The 22,832-nt window shown below is 35.4% G+C and overlaps 1 protein-coding gene across 1 annotated transcript; it reads right to left on the bottom strand.

The window, feature by feature from the left end:
- Positions 1–2,616: 2,616 nt before the first annotated feature.
- LOC115454876 (lipase member H-A) lies at positions 2,617–20,976 on the bottom strand. Its single transcript, XM_037438720.1, has 3 exons — positions 20,801–20,976; positions 4,279–4,579; positions 2,617–3,911 (listed from the first exon to the last, which is right to left on the bottom strand). The coding sequence occupies exons 1-3, from the start codon at positions 20,901–20,903 to the stop codon at positions 3,233–3,235; spliced, it is 1,083 nt and encodes a 360-aa protein (XP_037294617.1). The 5' UTR covers positions 20,904–20,976; the 3' UTR covers positions 2,617–3,232.
- Positions 20,977–22,832: the final 1,856 nt, after the last annotated feature.

Genomic DNA, 22,832 nt, shown 5'->3' with positions numbered 1-22,832 from the left:
ATTCGCATAAAACTGCATTTAGTTGCATTGTTGGGTTATTTTAATACCGGCAAAGCGTGACGTGTGAGACAATAGGAGTGTTTTTTATCTGAATTACTTAGAGAATGCTTGGATTATATTGATGGATTAAACCATGTAAATATGCACATAAGTTCCTTATATATTGGTTAATGCGACGTAAATCTCACCGATTCACTGTCCAACAGACCTAAAGCTGGTTTTAAGGTAAAATAATTGTATGTATCCATAGTTCTTTTATTAAGCAATGTAATCGCTAAGCGACATAGCCTTTAAATAAATAAAAAAAATCCTTATATAACGTATGCTGACAGTATTTTTTTGAAATTCGTCCCTTACGGAATTTAAATCCAATCGAGTACAATATGTTTAGTAGTATTGTAAAGTTTGTGAATTTGATTAAGTGTTGAAAATCTCTTTCTAAAAAAAAGCGGATTGTCTTTGAGTGCTACAGATAATATTTTATCCAGATACCCTGTTGGGTACAGGCTGTGGCTCAAGAAAAACCTCCTTTGTTATATGTAAATAATTTGTCTAATGCTAGATAAACCTTTCACCTTTTCATAACTGGCTCTATGCCAGTTGGTGTATCATCATATCTTCAAGTGCCAGCCAGAAAAATACACAATTTATTTATTTATTGGATGACAATGATGACAATGACAATCTATTAACTTAGATTATAAATGTCAAAGAAACAAATATCAATTCCTCTTCTTAAATCTTTGTAAACAGTAATTGATTTTGATATTATTCTAATACTGTAGCACTTTACCTACTTATAATAAAAAATAGCGAAAAATTTTCTATAATGTAAAAAAAAATATTTGACCCATGGACCAAATATTTGTCATCAAATTTCTTTTTTTATCACAGTTATCCGATTTCAAGGAAATTTTGTAGTATAATGTGTCGTTACTATAGTTATATTGAGCACAGCTTCTTTTAGATTACACAAGATTTTATTTCTTTTCCGAGGAATCCTAAAAACGATAAATCAGATGCGCGAGCAAAAACTGCTCGTTACGCTCCATGACAAGACATGATTGGCATAAACATTTTATTTCTAAGACCTTGTGTGGTTCCAGACCTTAGCAATGACCTGTGACCGATTTACAAATCTTCCTTGCACGAAATAACTTTGACAGGCTACTTTCGATTACTGGTCTCAACAACCAAATCCCGTCAATTCTGGACAAGAACTCGAATTATTGCTAAAGAATTAAGATTTGGATCGCGCGGTTAGACACGGCTTTAGGGGAGGCGAACCGGACAATCGCCTGGGACCTCGCGCTGTGCCTCGGAAGAGCTCTTTTACTATCATACCGACGAATCTACAACCGAGTTTTTTTTTTTTGCTTTGCCCGGGGCCTCGCGTGTTTTTTTTTATGACTTCATTATTATCATTTACCCTATGAACACATTGTTCCTTTTGTGGTTAAATATAATATCAAATCTTCTAATCTTCAAAGAATAGCTTCAAGGCAGAAGTCTCGTTTGTACGTGTCGCAATTTGACAAAAGTGTATAGATAAGGTTTATTTCTGTACTAGCTGTTGCGCGTGGCTTCGCTTGCGTAAATTCTCTTCCCTTATAGCACTTTTTCGGGAAAAAATTAATCCATATGCAGTTAACAGTATATTATAAAATGGTGTTTTGCTCTGCCTGACGAGCTACGTGCTCGTCTAGTCATTCAGTTTTATACACATATCAATTTTAAACATAGCAACGCAATATTGTATCATGATCCAACCTTGACAATAACAATAATTAATATTGTACACGTGTCTGATTAATAGTATTATTAGGTCAAGGAAGAAAACTTACATTGTAGGGAACTTGATGACGTGGGATGAGTGCTCCATTATATATACATACCATTCAAAGAGGCCGACATAATTGTAACGACTGGGGAAGTATAACCTGACGAGGCTGTAGAGGTATCTCTTATTAATATTACTCTATCTGAACCACCTTCCACTTACCATTAGGTGGGGTCACTTTGTCACACACACTCATCCAATTGCTGCACCCACTTTCCACCGAGTGAATTTTGTCCCATTATAGGGAGCGAGCCTATCGCCATATCGAACACAAATTCCAGACTCCCGGCTAAAAATTAGTAGAAAAATTAAATATCACTTCGCTTGACCCGGAGATCGAACCCGAGACCCCAGCATTGCAGACGTACCAAAATACGTTACGTGTCACTAATGTGATCGTGTAAAATATTTTTTTGAATATTTTTATATCATTAAATATGTCATGATACCTGAGAGGATTGCGCACTCTTGGAGTGTATGGAAATAGTTTTATTTTTTATTTTTGAGGTACATAAATGACTGCTGCAAAGAAAATATATATTTTTTGTATTATAATACACTATACATTACATTAACCAATTTAATAACAATTAAATAACGAATTAATCACCAATTTCGAAAAAGAGCAACACTAAAGTTTCTTGCCCGTTCTTCTATGGCAGAAATTGCTTTCCGAACTGTTCGTAGAGAAAAAATTGGATTTTTGGATTCTTAATAAATTATTTATTTGATTTAAAGTAGTAACATCAACATTTCAATCAACAAAACAGTAATTATTTTCCTTAACTTTTTTATTAATACTCCCATCTAGTGGTGATGCTACGAACTATTTGTACATTATATTAAAGACGTCATTATAGTTACATATTGATATAATAGATGGCATTACTTATACATTTTATTAGGAACCTTATAAATAAACTTTATTTATATTATTTACAAAAAAAATACTTATGAATAATATTTAAAACTAAACAGTGCATTAGATAATTAAATGGATTCCCGTCTCTTTACACTCTTCTTCATTTGATTTAGGTTTTAATTTATATATACAAAAAGTTACCTATATTTTTTTTCTGTTTTTCATTATCTACATATTATATTGGTAAAACATGTAAAAAAGATTGTATCAAAGCAATCTTTTTGCGCGGTTAAAGCTTTATACTTATTCGCGTAAATTCAATATCTTCAATAAAAATTATTCATGAAAAAAATCTACTTATCAAATTCGGCAAGCATCAACTCTTGGTACTAAAATATTTCACTCCCGTAAAGTCTTTTACACTCAGCCAAAGACCTTGATTATTTGCTCCCTCTAGCACAAAATAAAGTCAACTGTTCGACCCACTCCTCCTGCGTAAATTTGGTATTCCTCCATAAAAGAAAAACAAATCACATTTTCATCGGATCATTATCTGTGATCTCTTTCATATGAGCATGGAAAAATTCATACTCTCTTTTCAACCCATTGGTGCCGAGGTAATAAGGAAAGTTGTTTTGTGTCGCCAAAAAGAATATTCCAGTTTTATTGTGGTCTGTTTCTAAACCCAGGACATTAGTAACCATTGGTTTATTGTCATAGCAGTTCTTTTCTCTTGCTTGCTGCACTGACTCACACTGCATGGCTATAAAGGAATCTGGGTTTTGAAGAGCCGCTAGCCATATGGTATACGACCTTATATGACTGCAAAGAACGTTGCATGGCATCCATAGTATGTCTCCCGGTTGGAATTCTCCCCCGTTGACATAAAAATTGACGTGGCCTACTGGTGCCGCCATGCCAAAACCGTCAATGTTGGTGCTGATAACGTCAACGAAATCAGCGTCTGCTTGGTCCAATCTGTCATCAGGTCCCAAGTTCCTGAAGCAAGGTCCAGACGGGTCCAAACCAGTGATTCTGCCCAAGGTCACTCCAGTCATACGTTTGAAGTTCTTGGCTATAAAGCTGACGGTTTGCCCGCCTAGACTGAGGCCGATTAATTCGACTTTCTTTGGGTCCAGACCTTCTTTCGTTAGGTTTACCAGCATTTCTGCAACGTGTTGCCCCACAGGTCGCATGTAACGCACGGCACTGAAAGATAAAACTGATATTTTAAAAAACACAATGGTTTAATTTGACTGGTGATATGTAAATGAGGTCTTAAGTATAGTTTAACAGAGAAAATTTCCAATTTTTTTTTAACGCTGACTGATATACTCCCCTGAACCGGTAGCTTTAGAATCGTGAAATTTTGGATAATAGGTCCTGTTAGTGTAGTATGAATAATAAAATTAAATATTACAAATGAATTTCTTTCAAAAATCTTTTTCTATAAATTATGGATGAATATCTACTAAAAATATTTACGTGTATATAATATAATTTGTGTATAATATAATATCATATTTAGGCTATCAGTCACCTTCGTATTCTTCTTCTATGTAAAAAAACTACTTACACAGGGTACTCCATAGTCGTAAACTTATTCGTATCTAGCAGTAACGCGTTGTATCCTTGCTTCTTATAAGCTGGTCCCAGTACAGACGCGAAGGGAAAGTTTGGACTGTCCAAATACCCTCCCACATATATGGCAGTTTTCTTCTTAAAGTCTATGTCAGGATCTTTTGCCAGGCTTTTCATTTGGAAGTATGTGTATCTGGTTTTCTTGACGTTCTGAATATTTCCCTTCCCTATGACTGTTAGAGTGAGGTATTTCAGGGTCTTTCGTGAGATTATCGCTTCCCTGTCGCCTCCTGGACCTGAAAATAAAATTGTCTTTAGTAAAGTTTGATATATTGATAATTTCTCATACTTTGAGTGCAATGACTGATTTTGGTCCAAAATTCAATGTTCAAACTAATACATAGAAACGAACATAATTTCTAGGACTTTTAGAGAATGAGCAACCGAAGTGCCAATGACTTCACATTGGGCTATCTATAAGTTATTTGAAGAAGTCATAAATGGAAAACTGTACATAAACACAAGGCCGCATTTCCTCGAAGGAATTGTTACAATATTTGACATCCACTTGTTAAAGGTATCAATAAGTAAACAAACTGTTTGTTTTGAGATAACCAAATTAATTCAAGGATTCACTCATATCTATGTTCAAAGTATTTTTACTCGCGTATTCGTTTCCGTAAATTTTTGTTTATAACAAATACCAATAATAATTACGGTGTCTACGACTACCATGCCGAAGTCTCAAAATCGAATGCAAGTAAAACCTATCCAAAACAAATCTTAAGCTTCAATTTATATTATTTGCTTTGTGTTTAAATTTAAGAAGTATCGATGTCTTTAGTAATATCATTATGTGCTCTACATTTACGTTATATAGAATTATTATAGGTAACATTCAATCGCTTCAACGAAAGCCGGTTCCACAATTCACTGGTGTGCCATATAAATCTGTTATTAATACTATTTAGCTCTGTTTGTTGAATAGAGATCCTATATAACATAAATATAGAGCACATAATGATATAAATAAACACTTGGACATACTGTTATTAAGTCTAAATAGTTATAAATGATTGCTGATGGTAGAATATATTTTATATCCGCCCTGGGCCCTTATTCTGTATGATAGTGTAAACGCGTAACGCGGCCGTGTCATGTTATCTTCGAGAAATGTGCGTGGAATGGTATTCTGTAAGCCAAATTTCTATAGTCCTAAACATGACGCGTTGTGTTACGTGCTTGTTACGCACTGTTAAAATAACGTGCGGGATAGAGAATAAGGCCCCTGATAGCGACCACCGTACACCAGGTGTTAAAACCCACCATAGTGGCCAACGTGAGTGTGTCGCGATCGGGAATCAGTGTTTATATCCAGTTTCAACAGGCCGGTATAATTATGTCGACTGCAGGGGCCTTACTCTCTATCCCGCACGTTATTTTGACAGTGTGTAACAAGCACATAACACAACGCGTCATGTTTAGGACTATAGAAATTTGGCTTACAGAATACCATTCCACACACATTTCTCGAAGATAACATGACACGGCCGCGTTACGCGTTTACACTAACATACAGAAAAAGGACCCAGAGGGCTAATAATCTCTCGTCAGTCGACAATATATTGCATCCCACTCCATTTACCATTAGGTGCAGTTAGGTTACTTTGAAAATAAAACTAAAGTGCATAACGCTCAAATACTTTAATTTTAAGTAAGTTTTCATTGTAAATTAAATAGTAATATTCTGCCTGGTGTTTATCGCAGGTAAAAATAATCAATTTTAATACTACTATTATATGCATCTTAGCGCATAATTATTCTTCTATGCCTAAATAAAATAAAATAAAAATGGAACTAAACTTAACAAAACTCTACAAATAGTACAGTGTGCTTTTAGATAACCTTATTTAAATAAATAAATAAATTTTAATACTCGTATGTGAACATCTGAAATTCAGATTAGGTCGTTTAAGATCATTAGAAAACTGGTACCGGATCTCAAAGATTTAAATTTTTTGTTAATGGTTTTTAATAAGTAGAGTTTTTTTAATGCCATAGGCAATATAAAATATGTGAGACTAAAAAACGAATGACTTGATAAAGGACTGCCTTCAACAGGTCGATCAGGCAATTATTGATACAGGTCTAGGCTCAACCAGAGCATCTTAAGGCTCATGATGATGATGTTAGCGGAGCCCCCTAGTATTTGCATCTAGCTGTTAATATCCTCATCAAGATATTGTAACTGATTTTTCGAACAACCAACATCAGTCTGGCCTCCCGCCCCCCGCGACTATGAAGGCTGTAGTTGTCGAAACATCGGAAGTTAAATATACGCACAAACTATGCGATATTTGGATTAATTTAGGTATGTACATAAATAGATTAAGATATGTATTAACCTATAGGTTACTGTGTGCAAACATTCGCAAAGAAGTAAAATTAATTGTTGAGGTTTTTTTTTATGGCTTTGCATGAAGAGGCGAGCTTTCTGTCCTGATGGTAAGCAATACGACCGCCCATAAACAGTAGAAACACCATCCAATACCTTGGATTACAAAGTATTGTTTAGTATTGAGCTACGCTCGCCATCCTGAGACATGAAGTGTTAAGTCTCATTATGTCCAGTGGTTATACTGGCTACAATGTTCTTCAAACCGGAATATAACAGTGAAGGTATATATAATTTTAGAAAAAACGTAGATTAATAGACCTCGTATAATGTAGGTTGACTGACTCTAGTGTTAGCTATAAATTATGTAAATTTAAAAGCTGTTCTATGTTTTTTATATAAGAAAAATATTTACATACAGATCTGTATTGTTAATAATAGTTTCATTTTTGACTGACAGTATTAATATTTAATAATATCAGCCCTGTATTATATACTTGCCCACTGCTGAGCACGGGCCTCCTCTACTACTGAGAGGGATTAGGCCTTAGTCCACCACGCTGGCCTAGTGGATTGGTAGACTTCACACACCTTCGAAATTCCTATAGAGAATTTCTCAGATGTGCAGGTTTCCTCACGATGTTTTCCTTCACCGTTAAAGCGAACGATAAATTCACAAAGAATACACACGTGATTTTTAGAAATGTCAGAGGTGTGTGCCCTTGGGATTTGAACCTGCGGACATTCGTCTTAGCAGTCCGTTCCACAGCCAACTAGGCTATCGCCGCTTTTAAATATATGATTTTATCCAAAAGAAAATGCTTGAATTTCCTAGGTTATAAGTTGCTAATATTGCTTTGTCTTCTATATTGACTGCCTCGGTGGCGCAGTTGTACTGCATGCGCGGTACAGCAACGCTCTGAGATCCTGGGTTTGAATCCCGGGTCGAGCAAAGTAATATTCGGGTTTTATGTTCAATATCAGCCCGGAGTCTGGATTTGTGCCCGATATGGTGACAATCTCGCCCCCTACCATATCATGTGACGGAACACACTTGTCGAAAAGTGGGTACCCTGTTTGCGCCAAACGCGTGATTTGTGTGTGGATGTTTTCTATATAAACAAAACTAGTTACGTGTAATATTCCTTTTACTAGTACTGACATTTTCGAAGTGAAACAGGACAAAAGCATAATGTTATTATAAAAAATACAATTAAAGGCAAGGACATAACTTTTATACATCAACTTTGTTCCTTGTTTGGTGGGTTTTTGTTATATGTAGCTTACAATTCTTAATAATTATTTACTTGTTTTATGATACTTTTTTATATCACAGAATAAGATGAAAAGCGAGTCTGTAAATTAAGCAAATTTTATATTACGGTTTTATTAAGTAACTTTTGGAAAATTTTACCATGAGATGTTTTAAACACACAACACGCATTTATCCCCAAAGTATTCAGAGGCACTGCTAGAGCACCCACTTTTAGCCAAGTGTGTTCCGTCGTATGATATGATAGGTGGTGAGGAGGTAAGCTTATCGCTAAATTGGGCATAAATTCCAGATTCCGGGCTGATACTGAGCAGAAAAACCCAAATATCACTTTGCCCGACCCGAGATTCAAACTCAGGCCCTCAGAGCGCTGCCGCACCGGATGTTTTCCACATCCTCTTAATTCTCACCTACGTTAAATAAGGAACAGGTATGGAAAATTCCATGTTTCTAGACCTTACGTTGTCGGTTATCAGTCAGCTTTAATAGCAACCCAAAGGGGGACTAGGGTTTTATTAAAAAACTATTTTGCAATCGTGAAAAGCGAGTGAGTACCTGTGGAAACGAACGTATGCTCGTGAAATTACGAACAAATCATTAAGTAAAGATTAAATATAAAAGCTAGAATATTAGATCTAATTATGTTTTTACTTTCATCAATTTTTGATGGAATACTTTAATTTACACCCCTTTATCAGATCGGCGACAACAAAGAGAGGCGGGTTAGATGAAAAAAGCCCAACAGAGCAATTTCTTACCAGTTCTTCTTTGGTATAAACTGCTTTCCTAACTGCTAATAAATTATAGATATTTTCATTATTTTATGTGGCAATGAAAAGCGATTACTAAATGTTACAAAACAGCGGTAATTTAAAGCTAAAGACAATGTCACGGTTCATCGCGATTCTTGAACAACAATGCGGTCTAGAAACCTTGACTTTGCATAAGGTCTTAGAAACATTATCTACATTTGCACGTTTCATCTTATTCATTTAATTTTTTATATCAAGGTGACTCAACTTTGAACTTGACTGGTCGCCTAAACATGTTTTGCGACATGCGTGATATTATTATTGTGTTTGCGTTTGGAAATGCGTTGTCCACTTCCAAATGAAAGAAACACAGATATATGCCTATTCAGAAACGCTATTAGTGCATCCACTATTCATCCTTTCTATTCCGTCTCATGTAGGAAGCGAGCCTATCGCCATATCAGACCCAATTCCAGACTCCAAGCTGATACTGAAAAAAAATCCAATATCACTCCCCGGCCCTGGATTCGAACCAAAGACCTCAGCGAAAATGTTACCACGCACGCAATACTACTACCCCGCTGACGCAGGTGAGTCACTAGGAAAATATCATTATTTTCAGTCGATCCATATACAGGAGTAAATGAAAAGTTGGTATGGAGGGTAGTGGACAATTCATATTTCCAACTCCTCCCTATCTTTCTATTTGATTAATTTCGTTGCGGGATAATGACATATTAGTTTTCGCTGAGACTCACCGAGCTTCACTGTTCGGTGTCATAATGCGTGCCACTGCTGATGCTGGCTTACAGGAGTTGTAGTGGTGGGTGTGAGGGCGGGAAAATCTCGTGATACAGTGGTAAAAATAAGTAATACGGAATAACTTGTGGGTACAATCATATAGCGGATAAATATGGCGGAGCACATGGCCGATAATTTTTTACTATCAAACTATTAACGATGTTGTCGTCATTGAAATTATATTCAGAATCAATTAACTCACTAATGACACGCAATTGATTGTATCGATGTTATACTTCGCCGAATTCATAAAGAATACACACATGACTACAAAAGTCAGAGATGTGTTCCCTTGGGTTTTGAACCTACAGACATTCTTCTCGGCATTCCGTTCCACTCCCAACTGGCCTATCGCTGCTTCATTCTTTAATGTTTTATATTCTTAGTTATATGAATTAGGTTAAACTTCGCTTAGATCACTGTCTGCAAACGCATAATGCATTTTACTGCGAATATTGATCCGCTAATAGATTCAAAGAAAACGTAGTCATCGAGTTGTTTTCAATAGAATTGTGAAGTAGAAATAATGTATTATAAAATTCTTGTAATTATCTACGTAATAGAATTAATGACAAACTCACTGGAGTAAATACAAAACAGCGTCATACAATGTATCGATGTATATGTCATAGTAAAAATTCCACAACATATTTCCTAGCACATGTAATTGCTGTACTATTTCAAACCCAGACTGTCCGAAATAAGGTTTATTTTCGAGTTGTCCGAGTTGAGGATCGAACTTGTAACCGAGTCCACCCATTTAAGCTTCCACTAGTGATTAGAGCAAGGACATCCTATCCTCAAAGAGGAAGCAATAATATTTAATGATTATGGAATATCTGCTTCTCCCTTGCTCCTCCAAAAATAACTGAATTACAGATTGGCAAACACTTAAACATGGCAACTATTCATAAAACGTAAGCAACTTAATTACTGTTGGTAGGATATATTTTATATCCGCCCGGATAGCGACCACCGTACACAAGGTGTTAAAGCCCGCCATAGTGGCCCGCGCAATTGTGTCGGGTTCCGGGATCAATCTGTGTATATCCAGTTCCAACAGGCCGGCATAACTGTGTCGATTGGCGACGGGTAATCATCTCTCGTCAGTGTACATTCTAAGAGACCCCAATCCAAGTACCATCAGGTACAATAGTGGCACTTTGGCGTGCACATAATATAAAAAAGCCTATAGTTATTTTCGTGACTCCTTTTAAAACCGTTCTCTTGGTATAAGATTTTGTAGCAAAAAAATTTGATATAAGAAGTAAAATAATCCCGTTTTAATGCGTACTTTATGTAAAGAGCTCGTGTGGAAAATTACCACAAATAAAAAGCTTCTATAAGGTATACAACGACTTGCTTACGCTACATAATAGTACTACTCAATATGATCTTGTCTATATTTTTTTCTTTACTAGGTTTCATTCGCGGTTTCGACTGCGAGGTCTTTCATACTACAAAAATGCCTACATCATTATATAATTTTGATCCATAGCACGACCCAAGGGCCATCTATTTAAAAATTTAAATACTTCCCACAGGAACAAGTTACCGGGATAAAAATTAGTCTATGTTAATCCAGGACATGATCTATGTGTGTGCCAAATTTCATCAAAATCCATTCAGCTGTTTTTGTGTTTACTTTTAACATACAAACATTTTCACAAATTTTTGTTTTTATTATAGTAAAAATAAGAAGTAAGATTTTATTTATTTAATGCATGGCTTCCAGCTTATAATTTTATTGTGAATTTCAGTTAATTAAGAAATGTAGGTGTCTGGGACAATTTACAAGATCTTACTTGCTAAACTTACAAACTCTACTAAAAAAATTATAACCAAATATAGACATAACAAGCCGATCCTGAAACCTTAATGTGTACATTCTCTAAACCGGTGGCCACTGATGGGATGGCCAGGCAAGTAAGATCTTGTAAATGCCTTTTAGAAACCTAAATTTCCTAATAGCTACAACTCCTAATATAATTGTAAGCTGCAAGTTTTCCTTGCTTTTAATAAATGAAATTTACGCCTTATTCTTACTAATATTATAAATAGAAACCTTTGTGAATATAAGCAAATAGTATAAAAACACAAGCCAAGGTAAAGGAAATATACGCGAGATACAACAAATGCTCTTGCATTAAATCATACATAATCTTTCCACGGAAAATAAGGCAATACACAGTAAAAACGCATAATTATTATCTTCTCACAATATCAATTAACAAAGGCAAAGGAAAAATATCATTTAAAATGCAATTTTTTATTTTCCCATTTATTGCAATGCGTACTTTATACAATTGACATTAAAAAAACATTAATGAACGGTAATTTTTTTACCCAATAACCTTACAGAAGATCGTCTTCTGATCAAAACAAACACGACTTGTGGAAAATAGGTATTATTGTGTACATCTATGAAGACAAAACGATATAAATCTGGCAACTATCGACGCAGTCTTTTTGGTTGTAAAAATGATAACTAAGCTGGTGTTAGGATATATTTTATATCCGCCCGGATAGTGATCAGCGTACACAAGGCGTTAAATCCACCATAGTGGCCTATTTAAGTGTCGCGTTCTGGGGTTAGCCTATGCATGTCTGGTTCCAACAGGCCGGCATAATTGTGTCGACTGCCGACGGGTAATCATCTCTCGTCAGTCGACATTCTATTGGACCCCACTCCACTTACCATCAGGTGCAGTGGGGACTCATTTCTGTGTACATATAAAAAATATAGAGCCACCAAAAAAATCCAGCCAACAATACACGTTTCACAAAAAATCAACATCAAACGACAGTCTTTGTTGTATAGGGATAGTGAGTGAAGTTTCAAAGGGTCTAACATCTCTTGGTCCCTAGGTCCCTCACAAGCGCAAGAGCCCTGAATGAAGCCTTTGACGGTAACTACCACACTCGCAGCCAAATGTCCAACCCAAGTAATGACGAAATAATACATTTGAATCAAAAACATCAAGTATAAGTGTCAACAAAACCTTATCAATCAGATCAAATACCTCATTAATTACACGTGGAGAACATTTGTCGCTGCATTCATAAATAAATTGATAGTATAGTGTCACATTTAGCTATTACTTGTTTTTGGGTCAAAGTCAACGACTCGAAGTACATCAAAGGGCCGGATAAGGTAGAGCTCCATTATAAGTGTGGACACCTCCCTATATTGTTCGACTAATATGCATATTCCATTGACTTACGAGAAATCTCTACGACTTGATGTAATAGGTTCACGCCATTATCCTTGAAGGAGTAGGCAGAAAAGAAATAGAGAAATACGGTGTGTCTATGTCATTTTTATTGTTTTTCTTATACATCGATATTTTATTTATTTAAATAAGAAACAATAAAAGCAATAGAAAATCTGATTAAGAGTTCGCCAGACCAATTTAATTTAATAAAATGCTTTTATAACCTCACTAAAAATCATAGAAAAAATAAACAAATACTAATTAGTTCCATGATTTTCTTATTAAAAAATAAAATTGCTTTTGTTATTGAATTTATGAAATATTGAAGGAATAGGCAGAATCGAAAGTACACGAGCACAGTGTGGCCATGACATCCTTATTGTATTCCTATTTCTGTAGCTTTTCTTGAAGATAGGCCAACTGTTCTGGTTTTGTTTTTTATTGGAACTTGGCATAGTGGCATCACTGCAACTGATGTTAAGCGCAGTAAAGCTCATAGAAAGTGCCGACCGACCGAAGATACAATCTCTGGACGGTCGGCACAGTCATGCCGTCCTGCGTAATTCCTTCTTCACGCTCTGCTTGAAGGACCTCAAGTTATAGGGAGAGGGAACATGTATGTTGGCAAACTGGTGCATGTTCAAGCAGATTGTTGTATGTATTAGTGATACTCGTTATAACAAATATATATTTTATTGCTGTGAATGACGAGACGAGATTGACATTCGCCTGATGGTAAGCGACTGACATAAATAGTAGAAACACAATCCAACACCTTGAATTGCAAAATATTGTTTGGTATTCCACTGCGCTCGCCATCCTGAGACGTGAGATGTTAAGTTTCATTAAGTCCAGTAGTCATACTGGCTACAATATCAAACCAAAACACAACAATGAATACACACTGTTGCTTGGCGGCAGAAATAGACATTCCGGTTGTACCTACCCAGGCGGACTCTCACATTTGAGAGGCCTACCACGAGTCAAATATATCTTAGTATACACTAGTTTTAGCTAATGAAAACATGTTTAAGCTAAATCATGTTTTCAGTGTGACATAATTTTAAATTCCTCTCATTATAATGAATGAAGTATCACATAACTGGTTAGTATTAAATTTAATAGCAATAAAACTCCAAAAAAAATAATTTGGAACTTCCTTTATGAATGTTATTTGTACAAACGTTACCAACCTTAAGAAACAACATTTTTCCATAGAAATAATAAGCTAAGGCATTGACTGTAGTAATTTAACCATTAAACGTACATGGGTAATGACAAGGTTATAAAGATTAAAAGATGATACAAACATTAAAAAAAGCACTGATTGCTTCCTTTTGGGACGTCAGTTTCGTTCCTATAGAAAGAAAAATAATTAATTCACAATTTTATGTAACACAATTTACGTGGTATTTTTATTACACTATTTATCACAGGTGTTAATTATAAATGAGGATATGTATAAACCATTCTAGACTAACTTTCTTACAATTAAACATAGGCTCCCACCGTGTTTGTCAAAACGCAAAAACTACCGCACGAATTTCGATGAAATTTGATAGCATGGCAAGAACATGGTCTACTTTTTAAACCAGGAAATTATATGGCCGCACTTTTACCCGGAAAGACTCTTTTACGAACGAAGCCGTAGCAAAAACTAGTAATAACAAAGAACACACTCTAGCTAGAGAAAGATGCACAGATATTTTGACAATAGCGATAAATTTAATAAAATTGTCATAAATCATTGTTCTCGTAATGAAATATATAGTTCTAAGTTCACCTTTAAAGCTCCCCCAAGAGAAAACGGCCTTGGGCATTCTTTCGACATTAACGGCGCACGAGTTACAGCGGGACATACACAAATTTACGAATAATTGATTTATAAAATCAGATCGTTTTGAAAAAAAATTACGATCAAATGTTCTTTATTAAATACTCTATCAAACAGTGGTGGTTGTAAATTAAAATTATGTTTACTTTAGGATGCATGAAATCAACAATTCTAGTAGAATTTTCAATGGGAAATTAATGAATCAATATCTACATTATAAACAAAATTAAACAGCTGAGGTAAAGATATCATATTGAATAAATATTATATTTATTTCTATTTAAATAATAAATTTTGAATAGCTTTTAAAAAGACGGTTAGCGCATCGTCGTGTTGGGGGCACCGTCTTAAAGGTCACATGAAATTTCGGCGCGGTCAATACCCATTTATATTAAGGTAATAAGTATAAAAACAAAAAAAAACGTTTGTTTGACTTTACACGCGATAATTTATTAGTATGATGATTTCTTATTAAACTAACAAATACTTAAATTTTGCTTAATTGTAAAATGTAGGTAGATGTTTTTTTTTTAGTCATGCACGGCATTTGACCTCACTGCTCCTCATAGTAAGTGGAATGGAGTCCAATATAATGTCGACTGACGAGAGATAATGACCCCTAAGCAGTCGACACAAATATGCCTTCCTATTGGAACCGGGTACACTCAGGCTGATCCCGGAACGCAACACTTACCTATGAGGGCCAATATGGTGGGTTTTAATACCTTGTATAGGGTGGTCGCTATCCTGGCGGATATAAGTATATTATACCATCAGCAAAATTGTAATGATATTGTAACTGACTTTCGAACGACCAACATCTCAATCCGCCCCGTGATCGTTTATTTTTTATTTTTATTATGAAGGCTGCAGACTCCGAAATGTCGGAAGAAAGTTAAAATATCAAAAAAATACGATAAAATCTGAAAACTAATTTTATTTTTACGTTATTTGTTTTAATTGACTTAACATTGAATCATTACATTTCACAAAAACAAGTCATTACATGTTTATACTTATTGATCATTTTTAGCATATTTATTCTATTTTTTTATTAAATTCTAAGCGTCTTATGCGGCTGTGTCTTGGTTTTATTATTAACTATAAATTATCTAATTATACCTGCTTTTAAAAATCACACGATAATTTGAATTCCTCAATAAATACATATAGCAAATATTTTTTTAGTAGTGCTTAACAAGTGTTTTAATTTAAAAATAAAATTATCAGCTCGATTAAATTGTTTAATGATGTTCAACAACTCGGACTGAAATTAGCATTGCTCTTTGTTAACACCTCTTATGACCAAGAATAACGTTGCATTTAACATTAAAGATTCCTGTAGTAGTTATACTAATTATGAACATTTATAACGTTTATATTTAAGTAGAAATAAAGTTTTACTCTTTTACTCTATGTCAGTTTCATATGGTTATACAAAAAAAAATATTCTTACAGGAGCCATACTCAAATCTAACAGCTGATGTGATAGGACCCTTTTATTTAATTTTTACCCGCGGTTACGAACGGCTTATCTAGTTGTAAACGTCAATATACTTGAGGTTGAAATCGAAAAAGTTCATTATCTAGTCTTCCGCATTACTATGCAGATAAGTGAACAATTAATATTTCCAAGTCCTATCTTTCTATTTGATTAATTTCGCTGCGGGATAAAAACAAATTAGTCCCACTGCTGATCCTGGCTTTCAGTAGTTGTAGTGATGAGTGTGAGGACAGGAAAGCCATATAGAAGCCAGGTTTTCATTGCCAGTTATAGTCAGCGTTGCTTATACGTAAATTATATTTGTACATTGTATCTTATGGCTCTTATTTTAGATGTTACTATTATTTACATAGTATGGCTGTCTCTTCGAGCTAGACCAGGGTGGTGGACAAAGGCCTAAACCCACTTAGTATTAAGGAGACTTCTGAACAGCAGCAATATGTATATAATACAGGGCTGACATTATAAATTATATAGTTTATGAGGAAACCGGATTGACTGCACAACTCACCAGCCTACTCATTGACTGGTTAACCTCTCAAAAAATAAAAATGGAGGATATAAAACAAGGAAATGCTGCATCGCGTTGCACTTTCAACAGTTTGGAATAATAAGCAAGTTATAATTAAGCTATTTTTAAATTTCTACTCAGTATCATTCCGGAATCTGGAATTTGTGCCCGATATGGCCGTGGGGTCGCCCGCAAATATACGCAATACGCACGACAAAGAAATGGATGCACCAGTTACGCCTCTGCCTACCCCTTTGGAGATAAAAGGCGCGAGTATTTGTGTGCATATGTGTGTGTATATTAATTTAAACCGTATCCGCAAAAATGTGAAATCGTGAATTAATTTTTATTGTTACATATCGTGTTAGAATATAGTAACTAGATATTATACGGATTCATTTTGATATTGCATTCAAACTACATACTCACCTTTACCTCTGCTAACATTGTGCCAAATATATTTCGTTATTAACGAATATTTTCACCAAAAATCTCAGTTTGCTTTTCTTTGATTATTTTATAGTTTAATGCGTATACAGAGTGAAAGTAAGTTTTTCTAACCGAAAGTGTGTTGTTGCCGCTGCGATGAATTCTCTTAATAATGATGGCATTAGGGCATGTTACATTATAATTACTCTTTATTGCTATTTATTTTATATGAAACTTACACTTTTATATTTGATATCTACGGTTCGAGCAACTTATTGTAAATTTATTTTCAACAAGATAAATAAGTGATTTCATTTAGGAACACAATATCGAAATGGCACTGTATGATAACAAGCTACAAATTATTTTTATTTAAGTACTGTCATATACTCAAGGACAAGTGAAACAGTTCGCAGTTGTTTACGCACTGACGTTTAATCCGTGACGTCACAATGGGCGCAGCCACTTACTTATTGTCTATGTATACCTATAGCTATATATAACAATTCCCCTCTTTCGTTAATAATTATACAAAAGACGGCTTATAATTAGGTCGCAAAACCCTATCTGAATAAGATGTCGATATAAGGGATTAATCGCTCGAATATTCAACTCCTTCATTACATTCATTGCCGGATTTATATTTTTATGAGTGTAGGCCACTTTTATTTCCCGCCGCCCATGTAGGTAGGTTTATGTGTGTATGTATATATTATGTATGTGTGTTTCTAATATACTTCATAATTTTCCATTTGTTTGTATTATAGAAGGTACTAAAGTTAAATAAACTAATGATTAATTAAATCGAGTGAGCGTCCTGTGAAATTTGCCGCTCCTAAGAGGCTGCCGCTCATGGGCCGCGGCCTTTACGGCCTATTCACAAATCCAGGACTGATTACATTCAGTGTTTGCAGAAGTGTCAGGGTCAAATCAACAAGAAAATTGCAATCCCCCAAGTGATGGTAGCAACAACATGTTTAAGCGCGCGAAGGTCTGGTGGCTCCTCAGGTGACACGATAACTGAGTTCTGAGCTTCTGGCGGTGAATTAGCCTGATCTTTATTCCTTCTTCATAACACGACGCGTCACGCACTTCCAAAGCGAGCACACTAGTTGCAGGCAACTCTGATGTCACGTCAGATTTTTCGACAGGGCTATAAGCATCATATCATTGACTATTATTATGCACTGTTCTGCAGCATATCAGATGGTTTATATTTTTCTTATTCAACTAAAGAGTTACAGTCCTTAATTAAGTATTTTACGCCCCTAAACGCTCAATCACCACACCTTTGTGCCAAGATAATTTTTGTTCACAATAAATGTTTTTATATGACATAGTTTCCGAGTTTAAAATTTTGTTTATTTGTTTCCCCGTAGGCTTTACTTTGTGAGCACAGTTTCAGCGAGAGTGTTAGATGTGGACAGCGAAGACGTGCTCGTATTTGGAATTATCAAATCCAAACGCGAATGAAGTTTGAAATACTAATTGTGCAGGTGAAAAATCCGTAGTACCATGCAATGAGTTTCTATAATCGTATAAATATTTTAGTACTAAGTTTTCTCATTGCTAAATTAGATTTAATGCCCTTTTTACAATTTTTACATAGCTCTCCGCCTGGTCATTGCTAACTGGATGATAAGCGAGAGATATTATGTACAATATTCCATTAGGCCTGCAAAATCTTGTCAATTCCTTCGATAAGAAGGATGTGGAATTCACTGACCAACGTGTGTATAAGAACGAACCTTGACATAAAATCATAATAAATGGAATGATTTATTTGAACCCGTAAAATGTTATTTAGATTCCGTCACTATTAACTCTACATCCTCGGAAAGCAGTTCTTACCAGAGAAGAACAGGTAAACAACTCTGGTATTGCTCTTTTTAAAATCAGTTTAAGATATAAACTACAGTACATTATACAGAGAAGAAAAAAGTACATTTTGGTTTATTTATTGTTGTTTAGAGCAGTTCATTTAATTTGGAGGTAACGGCGACCGATGAAGTGCTATTCATTTTGTACACACCATCCTTTTAGAGTAAGCATAATATCACAAAGTATCATTGACCATTAATTGGACCCAAAAAATCGATATGAACACTGCCGAGGTTAAAAATATGTTACAATTTTGTAAATGCCAAGAAAAATATTACTCGATTTATCGTAATATTTAATTTGTATAATGAAGCGGCGATAGGCTAGCTGGTTGTAGAACGTACTGCCGAGACGAATGTCCGCAGGTTCGACACCCAAGGGCACACACCTCTAACTTTTCCAAATATTATGTGTGTATTCTTTGTGAATTATCGCTTGCTTTAATGGTGAAGAAAAACATCGTGAGAAAACCTGGACACCTGAGAAGTTCCCTATACGAATTCCGAGAGTTTGTGAAGTTTACCAAACCGCCCTAGACGAGCGTGGTGGACTAAGGCCTAATCCCTCTTAGTAGTAGAGGAGGCCCGTACCCAACAATGGGACAGTATAGAATACAGGGCTAATTATTATGTTATATAAAACTAGTTGACCCGACAGACGTTGTCCCGTCTTAACTATGAATTTGCAGCGCGCATTCTGTCAATCGCTGACAGTTAGTTCAAACAATTGACAGTTATATAAAATTAATATTCTCGTTAAGTTTTCTTAAATTTCCTAATTTTCCGCGCAATTTTTTGAATTTTTTTTTCATAATAACCTTCTGACAATAACGAACACAACAAAAAAATAGTGAAATCGGTCCAGCCGTTCACGCGTGATGGCGTGACCGAGGGAAATAGGGATTCATTTTTAAGTACATATATAGATGAATTATTTCTATAATTAAATATGAAAGGTTTTATCTTTCGGTTTTAATTAAAACAATTGCTGTTTATATGATATTTGTATACGCTCGGATAGCGACCCCACGAGGTGAGAAACCCGCCATGACCCACGTACGTCGCGGTCCGGGTTCAGCCGTTTATATCCGGTTCCAAACAATCCGACGGGGGTCATAATCTCTCGCCAGTCGATACTAGACCCTACTACATCAGGTATAGTAAGGTCACTTTACCATGCTGGTATGAAAAGTGTTGTGAAGTTCGTCATGAGTCTGTTGCGACCAGATCTATACAATTTATGATTTTAAATGATTTATTTGTTTCGGATCATTGTCTGTAATTGAACTTACTAATTAACCAGTAATATTTTTAGATTTATTTGTGTTATATATATGTTATAGAGAGAAGTACAATTCGCAACTATATAGTACGTCATTATAAACAAACATATCACGACGAGGTAAATTTTAAATGACATTAGAAACAAATTTTAAATTTATTAAAATATTTATAACTAGTTGACCCGACAGACGTTGTCCCGTCTTAACAATGATAAAAGATATTTAGTCATTGCGTCTTAACTATGAATTTGCAGCGCGCATTCTGTCAATCGCTGACAGTTATTTCAAACAACTGGCAGTTACATAAAATTAATATTTTAGTTAAGTTTTCTTAAATTTTCAAATTTTCCACGCATTTTTTATTTTTTTCTTTCATAGGAACCTTCCCCTAACAACAACAAAAAAATAGTGAAATCAGTCCAGCTGTTCACGCGTAATGGCGTGATCAAGGGAAATAGAGATTAATTTTTATATATATAGATTACCACAACATTTAGTACTGAGTTAAAATTCGCATTTACATATATACTTCGTCATTATAAACAAAGACTTCAATAGATATCGCGATGAGATAAATTTTAAATGCTCTTAAAACGAATATTAAATTAATTAATACATTTGTAAAATATTTCGTACTCACAATCCGCTAAATATCCTGTAGGATAGCCCTCCATGGCTTTCGAACTGTACATGGCAGACACCACACTCGAAAACATTAAAAAATTATACAATCGACGCACCATTTTTTTATATATTTTTTTCCTTATTTGAAGATACGTCTCCAACGAACCAATGTCAATGTACCAGTGTGGCACGAACGCGTTATATCGACAATATTATGAAACAAAAGCGCGCGGTTTTATATAACCTCAATGTCATGGCCCGCCATAGTTCAAATTAGGAACGTTTTTTTTTTCTATTTTTAAGGACGAGACGACGATAGTACTATTGTATAAGGCTGAAGAGTTTGTTTGTTTAAGAATTACTAGTTCAATTAAAAAAAATATTTTTGTATTGGATAGCCTATTAATCGGGGAAGGTTATAGGCTGTAAAACGCGCTATGACTAATAGGAGCGGGGCATCAATAAAAATGTTTGAATGCGATCAACTCAAAAATACGCAACGGATTTCAATGAAATTTGGTATGGTGATAGTTTAAGACCCTAGGATGGACAAAGGCTACTTTATATCCCGGGAAAATATATAGCAGGTCTTTTATCCCGGAAAACTTTACCCTGGAAAACGTTTTTACGCGAGCGGAGCGGCGAGCAAGTGAGCGGTACACGTAATCTCAGCCCTCGCGAGTCGGCTCTTGGGCAAAGCCTCTCACCATTCAAGGAAAAGATCTTAGTTATCACTCTATTATCCTTTCGGTTGCACATCGCTTATAATTGTTTTCTGACGATGTCGCTAATTATAATGAGCACAATTAACGGAAATAGGGCATTTCATTATTTTCACAATAGGCTTGTTTACATTTTATCTAAGTAAGATCGACTACCTATTTATGGTCTATGAATGCTGCTAACAAGGCTTCATTCAACATAAATTTTATGACGTCATTACGGCGATTTCATTGTCAGTTTAGTAATATCTGAGTCAGTTTCAAGTTGACTAAGGCCAGATAGAAGTAATACTAATATACGACAGTAGTCTTTCCTAACCGAATTTCGGCCACAGCGGCCAACCTCAACGGAGATCAGCTAAATACGCAGGACATATTATAGTGCACAACTGTGTGCAATACTCAGGTGCGGTCTCTGTTCCTTCACACTCATAGTACGGTGAGACGGCAATCCAACATGACCGGAGAGAGATCGGGCGCAGGACCAACGGCTTTGCGTGTTTTCCGATGCACGGGGTGTCACACCGCCGACTCCTGAGTCCCAGGTGTGACTAAGTATTTTTAAGATGGAAAACCTAAACCTAAATAGAAATGTTGTTGTACTCGTCCCGACTACAATTACGCCATTGAGGGCATACGACAGTACCACCAGTAGTGTAATACCATTGCTGGGCACAGGAATCCTGTACTACTGTGAGGATTTAGACCTTAATCCACCATGCTGGCCTAGTGCGGATTGTTCGACTTCAAATCTTATGTACCTTCGAAATTATTATGTACAATTAGGTATGCAGATTTTCTGAAATTTTTTAAGGAAATATAATTTTATTATTTTTGGTTGACAAATCCCGGAAACGTCTGATGGAAAGCGGTCACTATCTATTTATAAAACAATTTTCTATTTTTCGTATCTCTTTATGAGGTCGAGCAGCTGTGCCCTCGTTATATTCTAATTTTAATAACAATAAAGACAACAATATGATAACTAGGCATTACAAGATTTAACATATTGTGATGTCTCACATTGACGCGCAGTTGCGAACCATGAACTTGTTAAATGTTCGTAGTTCTGGTTAGGCCATTCAACCATATTAAATGAAGACTGTCGCGTTCAGTTTTACAGACCCTGAGGACGATATCACTTTGGCTATTCATATAAAAACGAATTCCTCAAACTCTCAAACTCTACAAGACCGCAGTTCCGTTCTCGCCGCGTCCCCGTCCCCCGACCCTTCTAATAGTTCAAGCCCGAGTGCCGACGAATATGGTAATTGATAGATTGTTAGTTCGCTAATCGTTGATGTCTCATACTCCCAGTTTCCTAAG

This window comes from Manduca sexta, chromosome 15 (assembly GCF_014839805.1).
Source record: "Manduca sexta isolate Smith_Timp_Sample1 chromosome 15, JHU_Msex_v1.0, whole genome shotgun sequence".
NCBI classification, from domain to species: domain Eukaryota; kingdom Metazoa; phylum Arthropoda; class Insecta; order Lepidoptera; family Sphingidae; genus Manduca; species Manduca sexta.
Note: the sequence above shows the minus strand (reverse complement) of the source record. Positions and strands in the feature narration are given on the sequence as shown.

Coding starts and splice junctions, on each gene's coding strand:
- LOC115454876 (XM_037438720.1), bottom strand. CDS start 20,903: ATGGTGCGTCGATTGTATAATTTTTTAATGTTTTCGAGTGTGGTGTCT. Junction 4,580..20,800: donor TACAGGATATTTAGCGGATT/GTGAGTACGAAA, acceptor TTTTATTTTCAG/GTCCAGGAGGCGACAGGGAA. Junction 3,912..4,278: donor ACGACTATGGAGTACCCTGT/GTAAGTAGTTTT, acceptor TTTATCTTTCAG/TGCCGTGCGTTACATGCGAC.